This window comes from Triticum aestivum, chromosome 1B (assembly GCF_018294505.1).
Source record: "Triticum aestivum cultivar Chinese Spring chromosome 1B, IWGSC CS RefSeq v2.1, whole genome shotgun sequence".
In the NCBI taxonomy this organism is placed as follows: Eukaryota; Viridiplantae; Streptophyta; class Magnoliopsida; order Poales; family Poaceae; genus Triticum; species Triticum aestivum.
The window spans coordinates 337,458,430-337,473,643 of record NC_057795.1 but is presented as its reverse complement, the minus strand read 5'-3'; the positions used below and the strand labels follow the sequence as shown (position 1 = coordinate 337,473,643).

Genomic DNA, 15,214 nt, shown 5'->3' with positions numbered 1-15,214 from the left:
ATATATGCATGTAGTATAGCATTATTCTGTTCATTACTCTCTGTGTGTTACATTGCCAGCATATTTCCATGTGCTGACCCATTTTCGGGCTGCAACGTTCATGTTGCAGACTTTTCAGACGACGAGTAAGGTGCCTTAGGTCGTGATCTTATACTCAGTGATGCCGTTGGAGTTGATGGAGTCGCTTATCTTCCAAGCCTTCCGCTGTTATCGTTTTAGACGGCCTTAAGCCATATTTATTGTAATAAGTTCTCTTTTGAGACATTCGATGTAATAAGTGTGTGATTGCTACTCTGTTATAAATCCTTCGAGTACTGTGCATGTCAGCATTACCGATCCAGGGATGACACTGATGCATAAAGATCATACTGTTTGAGGTCTGGTCGCTACACTAGCTTAATGGCTTTAAAGAAAGCGCTGCTCGGGAGACAACCCGGATGTTTTAGAAAGTCATTTATTTCGGTTGTGTGCTTTCATAAAGTTTAAAAACAAAAAAAATAAAGAGGGGTACCCAAAACTTTTCAAAAAGGAAAGTGAAAGTGAGAGAGACAAGCATTGTTGAAGTGGGAGAGCTCCTTGAACTTTGTTCATGCTCACAGAAACTTTGTGGATCTTAATTACAGAAACTTTTCATCAAAAATAATTATCCCCTTGTACAATTCCATTGTATTATAAAAATAATGTGCCAAGGTTTGCCTTTAGGATGTTTACAATGCTTGTTGGTTTGTGCAGTGCAGGACAGAAACTTTGGCTGTAGTGTGAGATCTTACATGTTTTACTGGAACGTCAAACGGTTCTGAAACTTGTTGCACTGTCTTTCTATAAAAATTGTTTATTTTTTGTAATTTTGGCAGAATTTTTGGGGTACCATAAGTATGGTGAATGTTCAGATTACTACAGACTGCCCTATTTAAGACAGATTCTGTTTTTGATGCATAGTTTGCTTGTTTTGATGAAACTATCAATTTCAATCAGTGGATTAAGCCATGGAAAAGTTATATTACAGTAGCTACAATGCAAAAAGAAAATATGAATTGGTTTGCACCAGTACTTAGAGTAGTGATTTCCTTTATTATACTAACGGATCTTACCGAGTTTTCTGTTCAAGTTTTGTGTGGATGAAGTGTTCGAAGATTGAGGAGGTCTCGATATGAGGAAAAGGAGGAGAGGCAAGAGCTCAAGCTTGGGGGATGCCCAAGGCACTACCCCAAGTAAATATTCAAGGAGACTCAAGCGTCTAAGCTTGCGGATGCCCCAGAAGGCATCCCCTCTTTCTTCAACAAGTATCGGTATGTTTTCGGATTCGTTTCATTCATGTGATATGTGCAAATCTTGGAGCGTCTTTTGCATTTAGTTTTCACTTTTATTTTATGCACCATGATGGTATGAGATAGTACTTGGTTGATTTATAGAATGCTCATTGCACTTCACTTATATCTTTTGAGTATGGCTGTCGGTGTCAAAACCGGCGGATCTCGGGTAGGGGGTCCCGAATTGTGCGTCTAGGCGGATGGTAATAGGAGACAAGGGACACGATGTTTTTACCCAGGTTCGGGCCCTCTCGATGGAGGTAAAACCCTACTCCTGCTTGATTGATATTGATGATATGGGTAGTACAAGAGTGGATCTACCACGAGATCAAGGAGGCTAAACCCTAGAAGCTAGCCTATGGTATGATTGTTGTTCGTCCTATGGACTAAAACCCTCCGGTTTATATAGACACCGGAGAGGGCTAGGGTTACACAGAGTCGGTTACAATGGTAGGAGATCTACATATCCTTATCGCCAAGCTTGCCTTCTACGCCAAGAAAAGTCCCATCTGGACACGGGACGAAGTCTTCAATCTTGTATCTTCATAGTCTTGGAGTCCGGCCAACAATGATAGTTCGGCTATCCGGACACCCCCTAATCCAGGACTCCCTCAGTAGCCCCTGAACCAGGCTTCAATGACGATGAGTCCGGCGCGCATATTGTCTTCGGCATTGCAAGGCGGGTTCTTCCTCCGAATAATTTCATAGAAGATTGTGAACACCAGGATAGTGTCCGGCTCTGCAAAATAAGTTCCACATACCACCGTAGAGAGAATAATATTCACACAAGTTCAATCTGCTGACGTATTTCGTGGTGTGACGTCACCCACGGCCAAGCCTTTACTCGAATCGTTTTTATCATACCACCTCAGTGCGTTTAGCGAAGCAGTTTCCTTGGCACGTCTTGTCGAAGCAGAGATCGTGTTCCCCTTATTCCGAGATTCCCATCAATACGGACGTGGGTAACCCAACCGCACCCGTTACCACGCCTCCTCCATCGAAGGCGAGTTCCAAACGGTCACGGGGATGGCTCTCGGTATTCTACCCCTTTATAATGAGACCAAGGCCTGTTCCTTTTCTTCAATCCTCAATCGAATCCGCCCCTCGCCCCGAGTTCCAACACCCAAGGCTCCAGATTCGGGTGCTTTGGACCTTCGACGATTTCCGGCTCCGACCTTCAGGGCCGGTGGCTGCCCTCTTCCGTCACGGAAGAGGATGTGCTAAAGCTGAGAGACGCCAGGTACCTAACCTATGAGATTTCGCATAGGTTGCCCGCCCAAGGGCAAGTCATTCCCACTCCCAAGCCTGGTGAGAGCGTCATGTTCGTTTCTCACCTCCGTTGGGGTTTAGGCTTCCCGATGGATCCCTTCGTGAGAGGGCTCATGTTTTACTATGGACTGGAATTTCATGACTTGGCTCCGGAGTCCATCCTCCATATCTCATCGTTCATTGTTGTCTGCGAAGCCTTCCTCCGCACTACCCCTCACTTCGGTTTATGGCTCAAGACTTTCAACGTGGAGCCGAAGATGATCGGGGGGCGACAGACAGAGTGCGGAGGGGCAGTTATAAGTAAGAGGGCCGATGCTCCATGGCCCGAGGGCTCTTTTCAAGAGGAGCTCGGCTTGTGGCAACGGGAGTGGTTCTATATCACCGCTCCTAGGGGCAGCAGGCAGGTGCCGCCACCTGCCTTTCGCTCGGGCCCTCCACAATGGCTGACATCATGGGTCAACAAAGGGCTTGACTGGGGGCCGTCCAAGGACGTACCAATATTGCAGGGCCGGATTCGAGACCTCCAAGAGAGGGAGATCAATCTGGTCGTAGTGACGCAGGTCATGCTGATTCGGCGCCTTCTGCCCTACAAACGTCGCCCCCTCAGTCTGTGGGAATTTAATCCGGAGGGACCGTGAGCTCTCCAACACTTCATGGGTACGACACCCGTGGAGATGTATAAACTGTTCTTCGGATCACAAGAGATGTGTCCGGCCTTGACCGAGGACGCCGGCCTAAGCTGCAATCGCCCGGATACTCAAGTAAGTAGTCCTGTGCCCGGACATGTTGATCGTTTATTTATCATGGACTTGCCTTTTAACCAGCTATCCCTTGAACAGGAGTGGATAGCGCAAGCAAAACTGATACGGTGTCCGGCCCCCCTCCCGGAGACCACGCCGGATCCCGTGTTAGTCAAGATGCTGGAGGTTGCACCTTCAGAAGTGGGTGAAGGGGAAGACAGGAAAACTACCGCCTCTGCTAAGGAGGCTCTCAAGAAAGGGGGGATCGAGAATCCCTCCCTCCAGGGAGGGAAGAGGACCGCTTCCGAAGATCCGGTGGCCAAGGCCTCAAAGCGGGGGAAGGAATCTTCACCGGAGGGTCCTGCGCCAGGAGAAGCCCCGGCCACACTATTTCCCCTAGGGAATCAGCCCTCCAGCGAGCCGTAAGTAGGAAAAGGGGAGTTTCGTAATGAGGGACATCCCTGTTTTTATTTCTGAGGATAACCGAAGTTCTTACCTTGTAGTTCGGATCTCAGCCCTTCTCAGCAGAGCTCGTCTTTGGGGGATCTTCGTCCGGAGATGATGGAGAGCGAGACGCCTCCATCTGCCGCGCCCTCAGGCGGGGCGGATGACCCTGAGGTGTCATCGCGGAGGGTCTCCCCGAGTCCGGCGGAGCCGGAGATTTCGGCACCAACTGGTGTACAGCCGGAGGAGCTGAAGGATCTGCTTGAGAGGGCGTCTTTTGACAGTTTTGCACATAGAGTGCGCCCTGTATAGATGGTAGCCCCTGAGACTTGGTACATTGTCAGAAGTGATAGCGTGCCGAGGATCATAATCTCAGTGTTAAGATGTCGTCGTTCCTATTCAGGGGGCGGAGCGTTCGGTGGCTAGCCGGACTGATAGAGTTGCCGAACTGAAGCGGCAACTGGACGTCGCGGATGCAGACATCACGCTGGTCAATAAGCGACTTGACGAGTCACAAGGTGGGTAGTTTCTCCGCGGTCACCTGGTAAGGGAGCTGATGCCCACGCCTTACAACATGTATGCTTGACGTAGATGGCACCACTGCTATGGAGGGCCTTCGGGCAGAGCTTGCTCGAGCCAAGGAGCAAGCCAGAAGGAGTGATGCGGCTGCCTCGAAGGCAGCCGAAGAGCTAAAAGCCGAAAAGGCTGCTCACTGCCGAAGCAGGGAGGAGATGGCCGAAATGGTCGTGAAGCTGAAGGATGCTACCGACCGCTATGAGGTTCTTGAAAGAGAACGCCGAGCGGGGCAAGAGGACCTGAAGAAGGCCACCGCCGAAGCCAAGGATGTCCGTTCTGCAATGAGGGCTATAAAGGAGGAGCTGCGTCAGGCCGGAGACATTGCAGCTGGAAAGCCCTTTCTGCTGCGTAGGAAGTTCACGGATCCAAAGTATGCTCAGTTGGGCCAGTTGTGGGGTGCGGAGGATCCTTATATGAATTTGGTGGCGAGTGCGGCGGACGCAGTCGTGCACTTCCGAAGCCAAAAGGATCACGAAATGGAAGAGCTTTTTTGGTCTCAATTCCATAGTCCAGAGCGTTCACTTCTGTTAACCGATCGGTTGGCTGAGTGGGCTGAGCTGAATAGGTTGTCCGGACTTGCCATGAAGGATGTCATGGCTCATTTGTGGCCGGAAAGGCCCAAGCCGAAGAGTTATTTTGGCTTAGTGCAGCAATTCCTTGATGCGGTGTCGCATATCAAGGCGATGAAGCGGTCGACATGCATAGAGGGTGCACGGATGGCTCTCGCCCGTGTCAAAACATGCTGGGCGGAGATGGACGCCACCGCTGTTGCATCCAGGGATTCGGATAGAAACCGATTACCCGCCGAGCACTATTTTGAGGAAGTCCTACAGGGCGCTCGTTTAATTGAGTCGCAGTGCTCGAAAAACGTTATGTTCAAATGACATGTATGATTTGGAAAACCATATTTATAATATAAGGGCTTTTTATACTTGTGCGTTCAAGTATTGAAATATCTCCTGTGCGGCCGTTAATGTATATATATATAACCTAAAAGATGGCAGTCTTCGGCTTCAGCCCCCACACACACATAGTGCGGGGTTGTTTGCAAAAAAAGTGCATTTTCACACTTAATCCAACGTCTTGGTCTTGTGAAGGAGGTGATAGCATAGCAAACTAGGCAACCGGACTATAATGCTTTATCACTTTCACTTAGCCATAGGAGTTCGATGGTGGGGCTACTATATAGTCCCTGGGGGCACCGCGCTCTCCGAACTCGGGGCGCGTGTGTGCCTGTCCGGGAAACGGTCCTTCGTCAAAGCGGAGGAATTCTAAACATTCCGGTGGTCGATCGAGTGGTTGACCAGTCTCTCGCTATATCATGACAGTCAGTTTTCGGTTTTCTCTACTGAGGCGCTCGCCCGGCCGAACCGGGGCGCAATCGCAGTAGTTCTCCTGGTGCCGCGTTAGCCGATAGAGCGGAACGTAAGGTAGCAAAACACAGGAGCCGGGCAAACCCAACATTTGACCAAAGACATGATTCGGAGCTGATGCATATAAGGCCTAACTTGAGACGCCGAACACTCCCTGAGGTATTCGGTCTTTATGATAACGGGCAGAACAATGCCCTAAGCCCCTAGTGTCCAGGTTCGCGCAAAAACTTCTGGCGCGGCCGATGCCAAAATGCCAGCCTCCTCCTCAGTTATGATAAGAAACTGGGGGATGTGTATCAATAAGAGACAGTAAAAAAGGTTTATGCGGGGTCTTAATCTGAAAAGAATCCTTGTAACGGGTCCCTACTGCACGTCTGCACCTATGTCTCCGTTGTGCTGTATCCTGGATGGGTGTAGCACGTAGTTCATCTGTGAAAAAAGAGGAACTTAGTTTGGAAAAATATCGTGCAAAAGATGTATTTAAAACAGAGTATGATTTAAAGGATAAAATTGAGCTTTATTGGCTCTCATTGTTCATGCGTGCAGCCCCTTGTGAAGGGGTATGCGGCTAATAAGCCCCTTGTTTATTCATACCGGACTCGTCTAACCGTGTCCGGGGTCTAAATGACCTTTTAATGAGATGATACCGCGTGGTCTGGGCATTTTAAGTGTAAGAGACGCGTAATGCGATATTGCGTTAAAGCGAGTGAAAGCTTCGCGTCCCAATAGTGCTTGATGGCTACTTTTAAATGGGGCGATATGGAAGATTAGCTTCTTGCGACGGAAGTTGTCGGATGAACCGAACACGACTTCTAGTAGTAAAGAGACCGTACAATTGGTATAAGGGCCTTGCGTTACTCCATTAAAGGAAGTATTGCTATGGCGAATTTTGGTAGGGTCTATCCCCATTCTGCGGATTGTGTCCTGGTATAGCATGTTTATATCGCTGCCGCCGTCCATTAGGACTTGTGTAAATTGTAGTCCGTAGATTATAGGATCCAATATCAAAGCAGTCCATCCTGCGTTTCGAATACTTCTGGAGTAATCCTGATGGTCGAAAGTAATTGGTTTGACATCCAATTTCGGGACTCCGCAGGGGTGGACCGTGCGGCGCGTACTTTAGTAGGTGCCGCCCTATTTTTCCTTGTTATCACTTGAAGTGAATTCACTGTTTTGACTTCTTGTGGGAAGTTCTTTTGTCTTCCGGTGCTCTGCTTGTGGGGTTCGTCATCGTCGTCCTCGCTTGGTGTGTCGAGCCCCTTGTGTTCGGCGTTAAGTCGGCCGAACTGCTTGAAGTCCCAACAATCTCTGTGGGTATGATTTGCAGGCCTCCCGGGGGTACTATGAATTTGACATATCCTATCCAAGATTTTGTTTAGGTTGGATAGGTCGTCACTGTTGTCCTTAAGAGGTAGTGTTTTGTTGTTCGGCCGAGAGCTTTTGAACCCGGCGTTGACCGCCGTGCTCTTTGGGCCATTTTCCTTAGTTCGGCGCTGATCTTTTCTGCGTCGTGGTTTCCCGTTTCCATCCCTGATCTCGGATGTACTCGGGTCGCTGGTGCTACATCTTGCCAGCAAGCTATCTTCTCCCGCGCAAAAGCGGGTCATGAGGCTTGTTAGTGCGGCCATTGTCCTTGGCTTTTCCTGGCCGAGTTGTCTGGCGAGCCATTCGTCTCGGACGTTATGTTTAAAAACTGCTAAGGCTTCGGCGTCCGGACAGTCGACTATTTGGTTCTTTTTGGTGAGGAACCTGTTCCAGAATTTGCGTGCTGACTCTCCGGGCTGTTGAGTTATGTGACTTAAATCGTCTGCATTCGGAGGGCGGACATAAGTCCCCTGAAAATTTGCTCGGAACGCATCCTCGAGCTCTTCCCAACTTCCGATGGTATTCTCTGGGAGGCTTTTGAGCCAATGCCGGGCTGGCCCTTTGAGCTTGAGGGGTAGGTATTTTATGGCATGGAGATTATCTCCTCTGGCCATATGTATGTGTAGGATGTAATCCTCAATCAAGACTCAGGGGTCTGTTGTTCCATCGTATGCCTCTATGTTTACGGGCTTGAATCCCGCTGGGAATTCATGATCCAGTACCTCATCGGTGAAACATAGGGGGTGTGCGGCGCCCCTGTATTTGGGTGTACCGTTATTTTCGAACACTCGACGCGCTGTGTTGCTCCCTGGAGCCTTCTTTCTTGGCCCATATATGGACCTGACTGGGCCATCCTTTTTGCGAGGATCCTTATATGGATCGTGTGCCGGCTTGTGTGCGGCGCCGCTTGCCGCTCCTTGCTTGCCATGTGGTCGTCTATCCGACCAGGCATCCTCTTTGTTTTTTGACTGTGGGGGCTCTACGGCCTCCTCGTCAAATTCGGGCAGCAGCCTATGCTTCGGGTAGCTCTTTGCTTCGTGACTATCGCTGTATTTATCTGCGGTCTTGAGTACTTTGCTCCATCTCATTCTGAGTATGTCCTCCGCTGTTTTGAGCCCCCGCTTCTGCTTCTTCAAACTTCTTGCAGTGGCGACGAGCCTTTTGTGGAGGTTCTTATGCTCCGGTGATGTGTCCGGCATGAGATCGCCTGGACTGTTGTGTTCGCCGTGGATGGGTTGCTCGTCCAGTTCATCCTGTTCGGACGGTTGCTTGGTGGCATGTTCGTCGTCCACTGGTTCGCCCTGCTCTACGGCTGGGTCTGTGTGGGTGCTGTTGTTATCGAGGCGGGACTTCGGGCGGCGCTTGCGTCGCCGTTTTGTCTGTTTTTTGGGGGAATTATCCTCCGCCGCGTCCCCTTGTTCCTCGTTATCGCTTCCTTTTGGTGTATACACCATGTATACGTCGTGAGTTGATGTGGCTTTCCAGTGCTCCGTGGGCGCTAGTTCTTGGTCGTCTCCGGCATCGTCGTCCATATCGTCGATGTCTTCAGAGTCGAAGTCTAGCATGTCTGTTAGGTCGTCGACAGTGGCTACAAAGTGGGTGGTGGGTGGGCTTTGAATTTCTTCGTCGTCCGCATCCCAACCGTCCTGACTGTAGTCCGGCCAGGGCTCTCCTGATAACGAGAGATACTTTAGCGAATTCAGGATGTCGCCAAGAGGCGAGTGCTGAAAGATGTCCGCAGCGGTGAACTCCATGATCGGCGCCCGATCGGATTCGATTGGTAGGGGCGCGGGAGGTTCGGAGTCCGGCAAGGAGTCCGGCACCTCGGAGTCACGAGCTTCACAAGGGACTGGGTCGGTATTCGGCTCCATCGTCGTAGAGGTGGCGGCCCCCGAGGCGGTGTCTAGCCACCCATCCTCGATTGGCGCAGTCGGCTCCGAGTTAAGGGTCGGAGCGGACTCGTGTGCGGCCTCCAGGGCACTGTCTGGCAGCAGAGCTAGATCATGCCCATCGTGAAAGTGCGGCGCGCTCGGCTGTGGCTCGAATCTGTCGAAGATCAAGTCTCCGCGGATGTCGGTTGTGTAGTTCAAATTTCCAAATCTAACCTGATGGCCAGGGGCGTAGTTTTCGATCTGCTCCAGATGGCCAAGCGAATTGGCCCGCAGTGCAAAGCCGCTGAATACGAAGATCTGTCCGAGGAGAAAAGTCTCACCCTGGACCGCGTAGTTGTTGATGATCGAAGGAGCCATCGGGCCTATAGGTGACGACACAGAGGAACTCTCAATGAAAGCACCAATGTCGGTGTCAAAACCGGTGGATCTCGGGTAGGGGGTCCCGAACTGTGCGTCTAGGCGGATGGTAACAGGAGACAAGGGACACGATGTTTTTACCCAGGTTTGGGCCCTCTCGATGGAGGTAAAACCCTACTCCTGCTTGATTGATATTGATGATATGGGTAGTACAAGAGTGGATCTACCACGAGATCAAGGAGGCTAAACCCTAAAAGCTAGCCTATGGTATGATTGTTGTTCGTCCTATGGACTAAAACCCTCCGGTTTATATAGACACCGGAGAGGGCTAGGGTTACACAGAGTCGGTTACAATGGTAGGAGATCTACATATCCGTATCGCCAAGCTCGCCTTCTACGCCAAGGAAAGTCCCATCCGGACACGAGACGAAGTCTTCAATCTTGTATCTTCATAGTCTTGGAGTTCGGCCAACAATGATAGTTCGGCTATCCGAACACCCCCTAATCCAGGACTCCCTCAATGGCTTTATAGAATGCTTCATGTGCTTCACTTATATCATTTGAAGTTTGGATTGCCTGTTTCTCTTTACATAGAAAACCGCCATTTGTAGAATGCTCTTTTGCTTCACTTATATTTGTTAGAGCATGGGCATATCTTTTGTAGAAAGAACTAAACTCTCTTGCTTCACTTATATGTATTTAGAGAGATGACAAGAAATGATCATTCACATAGTTAGTCATAAAATCCTACATAAAACTTGTAGATCACTGAATATGATATGTTTGATTCCTTCCAATAGTTTTGCGATATAAAGGTGGTGATATTAGAGTCGTGCTAGTTGAGTAATTGTGAAATTAAGAAAATACTTGTGTTGAGGTTTGCAAGTCCCGTAGCATGCATGTATGGCAATCGTTATGTGACAAATTTGAAGCATGGGGTGTTTCTTTGATTGTCTTCCTTAGGAGTGGCGGTCGGGGACGAGCGATGGTCTTTTCCTACCAATCTATCCCCCGAGGGGCATGCGTAGTAGTACTTTGATTCAAGGGCTAATAAACTTTTGCAATAAGTATATGAGTACTTTATGACTAATGTGAGTCCATGGATTATACGCACTCCAACCTTTTCGCAATTTGCTAGCCTCTACGGAACCGTGCATTTCCCTTTCTCACCTCGAGAGTTGGTGCAAACTTCGCCGGTGCATCCAAACCCCGTGATACGACACACTCTATCACACATAAGCCTCCTTATATATTCCTCAAAACAGCCACCATACCTACCTATCATGGCATTTCCATAGCCATTCCGAGATATATTGCCATGCAACTTTCATCATCATCATATACATGACTTGGGCCTTCATTGTCATATTGCCTTACATGATCGTAAGATAGCTAGCATGATGTTTTCATGGCTTGTCCATTTTTTGATATCTTTGCTATGTTAGATCATTGCACATCCCGGTACACTGTCAGAGGCACTCATATAGAGTCATATCTTTGTTCTAGATATCGAGTTGTAATATTGAGTTGTAAGTAAATAAAGTGTGATGATCATCATTATTAGAGCATTGCCCGAGTGAGGAAAGGATGATGGAGACTATGATTCCCCCACAAGTCGGGATGAGACTCCGGACTTTATGAAAAATAAAAGAGGCTAAAGAAGCCCAAATAAAAAAGAGGCCAAAGAAGCCCACCAAAAAATAAAAATATAAAAAAAGAAAAAAGAAAAAATGAGAGAAAAAGAGAGAAGGGTCAATGCTACTATCATTTTACCACACTTGTGCTTCAAAGTAGCACCATGTTCTTCATAGAGAGAGTCTCCTATGCTTTCACTTTTATATACTAGTGGGAAATTTTCATTATAGAACTTGGCTTGTATATTCCAATGATGGGCTTCCTCAATCGCCCGAGGTCTTCATGAAAAAGCAAGTTGGATGCACACACACTTAGTTTCCAGTTTGAGCTTTCATAAACTTATAGCTCTTAGTGCATCCGTTGCATGGCAATCCCTACTCCTCACATCTCTACCCCTATAGTGTACCAGTTTCAAATTTGGATTTACCACCTCGGCTCCATTCTTTCCCGCCAGAGGGATATGAGATCAATCCCAACTGTCGATTTCTTTCTTTGTATTAACATCCACCCTCCATCACATGCTAATATACCAAATCCGACGGTCCATCTTTGTTGGATTCGCCCACCTCTTCCCACCTGTGGAGTTTCTCGGACGTTCGCGATGGCTCCTCACGTGACTCTCTGTTTGTAAAATCAAAACAACCCCGCGCGAAACCCATCCTGGGAACCAACACGAACCAGCGCACCAAATAGCAGCTTCTCCATCCCCTCCACACCCTGCCGCCACCTCCACCTGCTGTCTACCGTGGTTCTGTTTTCATCGTCTTGGTACTACTTTTGAGTGATTGCAACCCGTGGCCGTGGGATCTAGGCTGGGAGGAGCAGAAGTGCGTAACCTGCAGGTGAGTCTGCTGTATAGCTATCCCTCTTTTCCCCTTGGTTCCGATTTTCTTGATCTTTTTCTCATATGAGATTACCGTGGAAGTTGATGTTTCTCGCAGAGAACTATCTATTCTCTCCATGTTACAAATCAACACGGAATGATGGCATTTTCTGTCCCTTGTGGAGGGTATGCATTTTTTTGCACACAAGGTGTTTGTGTATTTGCCCTAACTGTTATGAAGAGATAGAGACGAGCAGAAGGCAAAGGATTAATGTGCGGTTGTGAAGCTGCATACCAGAATCGGATGTATAATTGGAATGGTCATAGTCATACTTTTGTATTCTTGTTAGCTGGTTCTTGGTTCCTTATATAATGTTTTGATTTTTTTTTGAGTTGATATGTTCAGAAGTTATACTCATTTGATAAATTTACATATGATCCCCACAGGTGATAAATGAATTGTTACGTGGAATAAAAATGCCCATAAGTGTTATCTTTTTCTTTTGTGCGGTATATTTTCTTTATTTATTGATGATATTAGAGACTAAAAAACTGCGGCTCCATAATTTCATCAGAGCTGAACTGAACTACAAGTTCAGTCAGTACATGTCTCATAACTTTGTATGTCTACACGAGAGTATATATTGTCAATCAAAGCATTAAATTTGTGAAATTCATGCTCTTAGTTTTAATTTACCTAATAACCTAATGTGTTGTTCAAGCCTGTCCTGCAGATTTGAGTTGGCAACTTCTAACGATCAACCTTGCCAGCCCGCATGACTCTGTGTCGGCATTCTGTTGCAAATACCAGCCCATTTGCTTCTCCTTCATCAGTCCTAGGTACCACATAAGTTTTCCCCTAACATAGAGGTACACAATCTGTAGTCATGTGGTTTCCTATTCTAAGCAGACAATATAAATACCTTTTGTGGTCTCTCATATGTATAAAAAAAAGAGTAGAAACAGGGTTAATCATATGAAGGATGCAAACAATTATGTATGCTCATCACATGAATGCAGATAACTATGGAGAACAATGCATACAGTTGGAAGCACGGAGGCCTTTTAAAAATATTACGAATGTCCCAGTGGTTAATTCAACGACGGCATCAAAAGCGAAACAAGGTTCTACATCTTTCGACTCAAATCATGTTCCTGAAGATTGATTAAGATTTATATTTACTTTGTACATGACGTATCTTTTGGTTGCTAAATTTTCAGCGCTAAATAATTATTTTGTTGAACCAAGAGATATATCAATGAATCATGCACACCGTAAGCGTTTCCGTGATCGGAATAAAGACTTGCAGATGACTCCAAATCAAAGAGAAGCTTATTTACATAGGAATCACGAGTACAAACGGGCTAAGAGAGAAAACCATGCGAATAGTAGCAGTGCGTAGTCCATAACTGGGCAGAGAAATATGAGTTGTAGTGACCACATACACAAGCTTATGGAATGTGGTTTATAATAAATATAATTTAGTTACCACTACATGTGCTTGGTGAAGGAATTAATCTTCTTCTTTTCAGGTTGGTGCATGGACAGTTCAGTGGTCGATCAGTATGGTTGCTCATCAAACATGAAGCAAGGTTTGATAAAAAACTGTATTTTTGTCGGAATCTATTTTTTTAGCTGATTCCTACTATAAATCTAAAATTTTGTTTTTTTGTCTGTCTTTATCATGTCGCACTTGCCACATTTGGTAGTTTTGGTATATCTAAAGCGGGTAAAGACATATCTGAATTGGACCAAGGCCTTATTCTTCAGTCAAATATGTGCCACCTAGATCATGGAACTCGGCTGACGGATGGTCCATATTTTTTTAAGGGGTTCTCTTGAAGATCAAGCTGCAGATAATGCATTGACAAACAATAGTTGACGTAAGCAACAATGTGGCACTAAGTGGTACTCAAACAGTAGCCGAGTGTGTTGTAGTAGGCCAGGCATGTTGGGCTACGTCAATGGGTGTGTGTGTACACAGACAATTAATAAAGAAAAAGTGAAAATCTCAAAAAAAAAAAGTGAACCTTACTTGTGCGTATACATGTTGTCTCAAAAAAATCGTACACCTTTTTTCTATTGTCTGTAAAAGAAAAAATATATGTCTATACGTGTGCATATGTGTTTCCTTTGATTTTTTTATAAACCAACTAAAAAATTAAACGGCATAATATTGTAACTGACTTAACGAAGTCTAAATCGATGTTATATCCATGAAAAGTTACATTGAGAGCTGTCAAATCTTCTACCGTGAAAAATTCCCCGTTGCTGCCTTCCGTAGGAATCTGGGCTGGACCAGCTACTGATCATCGCCTTGGTAACCTATTGCCTCACCAATTAGCTAATCAGATGCGAGCCCCTCCTTGGGCGGATTTCTCCTTTTGCTCCTCAGCTTACGGGTATTAGCAAGCGTTTTGAGTTGTTGTTCCCCTCCAACGGCAGGTTCTTACGCGTTACTCGTCCATTCGCCACTCGAAACTAAAGACCCTCGGCTTTCATCAAGCCACTACTACATCGATTTTGTTAGGAATCAAAGTTCTTTTAACAATACCCTCTAAGGGATGGTTAGTCCAAGACGCGGTACAACAGATTTTCTTTTGGAGAAACATTGGTTTTGTTATTTTCTATTTCTTATTTCTATCAATATGACTTAATTCTTGGTCAATAAACTGAAACCAATATTTTAGACGAAGAAGCGACCACTTTGGTATACATTTTCTTTTGAATTGTTTGGATTGCTTACCACACATATCACGTGGTGCCACTTTGGTATACATGGTGGCGTGCATTGCACATGCATTTTTACTAGTTGACATTAGTTGATGGGCATCTTCATAGCCCGTTGATTAGCCGCGTCGATGTGAGACTTTCTCCTTTTTTTGTCTTCTTCATATAAACCTCCACCATCATATTCTATTCCACCTATAGTGCTATATCCATGGCTTGCGCTGATGTATTGCGTGAGGGTTGAAAATTTTGAAGTGCGTTAAAATGTATGAACCAATTGCTCGGCTTGTCACTGATGTTGTGCATGATGGGAGCATTTTGTGTGACGAAAATGAAGCATGACCAAACTATATGATTTTTAGGGATAAACTTTCTTTGGCTATGTTATTTTGATAAGACATAATTGCTTGGTTAGCATGCTTGAAGTATTATTGTCTTAATGTCAAATGATACACTATTGCTTTGAATCACTCGTGTCTTAATATTCATGCCATGATTAGATATATGATCAAGATTATGCTAAGTAGCATTCCACATCAAAAATTATCTTTTTATCATTTACCTACTCGAGGATGAGCAGGAATTAAGCTTGGGATGCTGATACGTCTCCGTCGTATCTATAATTTTTTATTGGTCCATGTCATATTCTACAACTTTCATATACTTTTGGCCACTTTTTATACTATTTTTGGGACTAAC

The 15,214-nt window shown here is 46.2% G+C and overlaps 1 protein-coding gene across 7 annotated transcripts; it reads left to right on the top strand.

Moving 5' to 3' along the window:
* Window positions 1-11,464: 11,464 nt before the first annotated feature.
* On the top strand, window positions 11,465-13,800 carry LOC123091123 (uncharacterized). 7 transcript variants are annotated; one of them, XR_006442870.1, is made up of 6 exons: window positions 11,465-11,803; window positions 11,903-11,970; window positions 12,519-12,654; window positions 12,805-12,909; window positions 13,318-13,377; window positions 13,495-13,800. XR_006442870.1 is itself a non-coding variant. In XM_044512528.1 (4 exons), the coding sequence occupies exons 1-4, from the start codon at window positions 12,561-12,563 to the stop codon at window positions 13,572-13,574; spliced, it is 309 nt and encodes a 102-aa protein (XP_044368463.1). In that variant the 5' UTR covers window positions 11,827-12,560; the 3' UTR covers window positions 13,575-13,800. The 7 variants fall into 7 exon arrangements, 1 of the variants encoding a protein (XP_044368463.1); XR_006442881.1 differs by having other exon boundaries at window positions 11,887-11,970; window positions 12,519-12,624; XR_006442901.1 differs by lacking the exon at window positions 11,903-11,970 and having other exon boundaries at window positions 12,519-12,624.
* The last annotated feature ends 1,414 nt before the right edge of the window (window positions 13,801-15,214 follow it).

Bases quoted from the DNA above. Each gene is read 5' to 3' on its own strand.
- LOC123091123 (XM_044512528.1), top strand. From the start codon at position 12,561: ATGACTCTGTGTCGGCATTCTGTTGCAAATACCAGCCCATTTGCTTCT. The intron at 12,625-12,804 runs GTACCACATAAG...ACATGAATGCAG, and splicing joins TTCTCCTTCATCAGTCCTAG to ATAACTATGGAGAACAATGC. The intron at 13,378-13,494 runs GTTTGATAAAAA...CACATTTGGTAG, and splicing joins CTCATCAAACATGAAGCAAG to TTTTGGTATATCTAAAGCGG.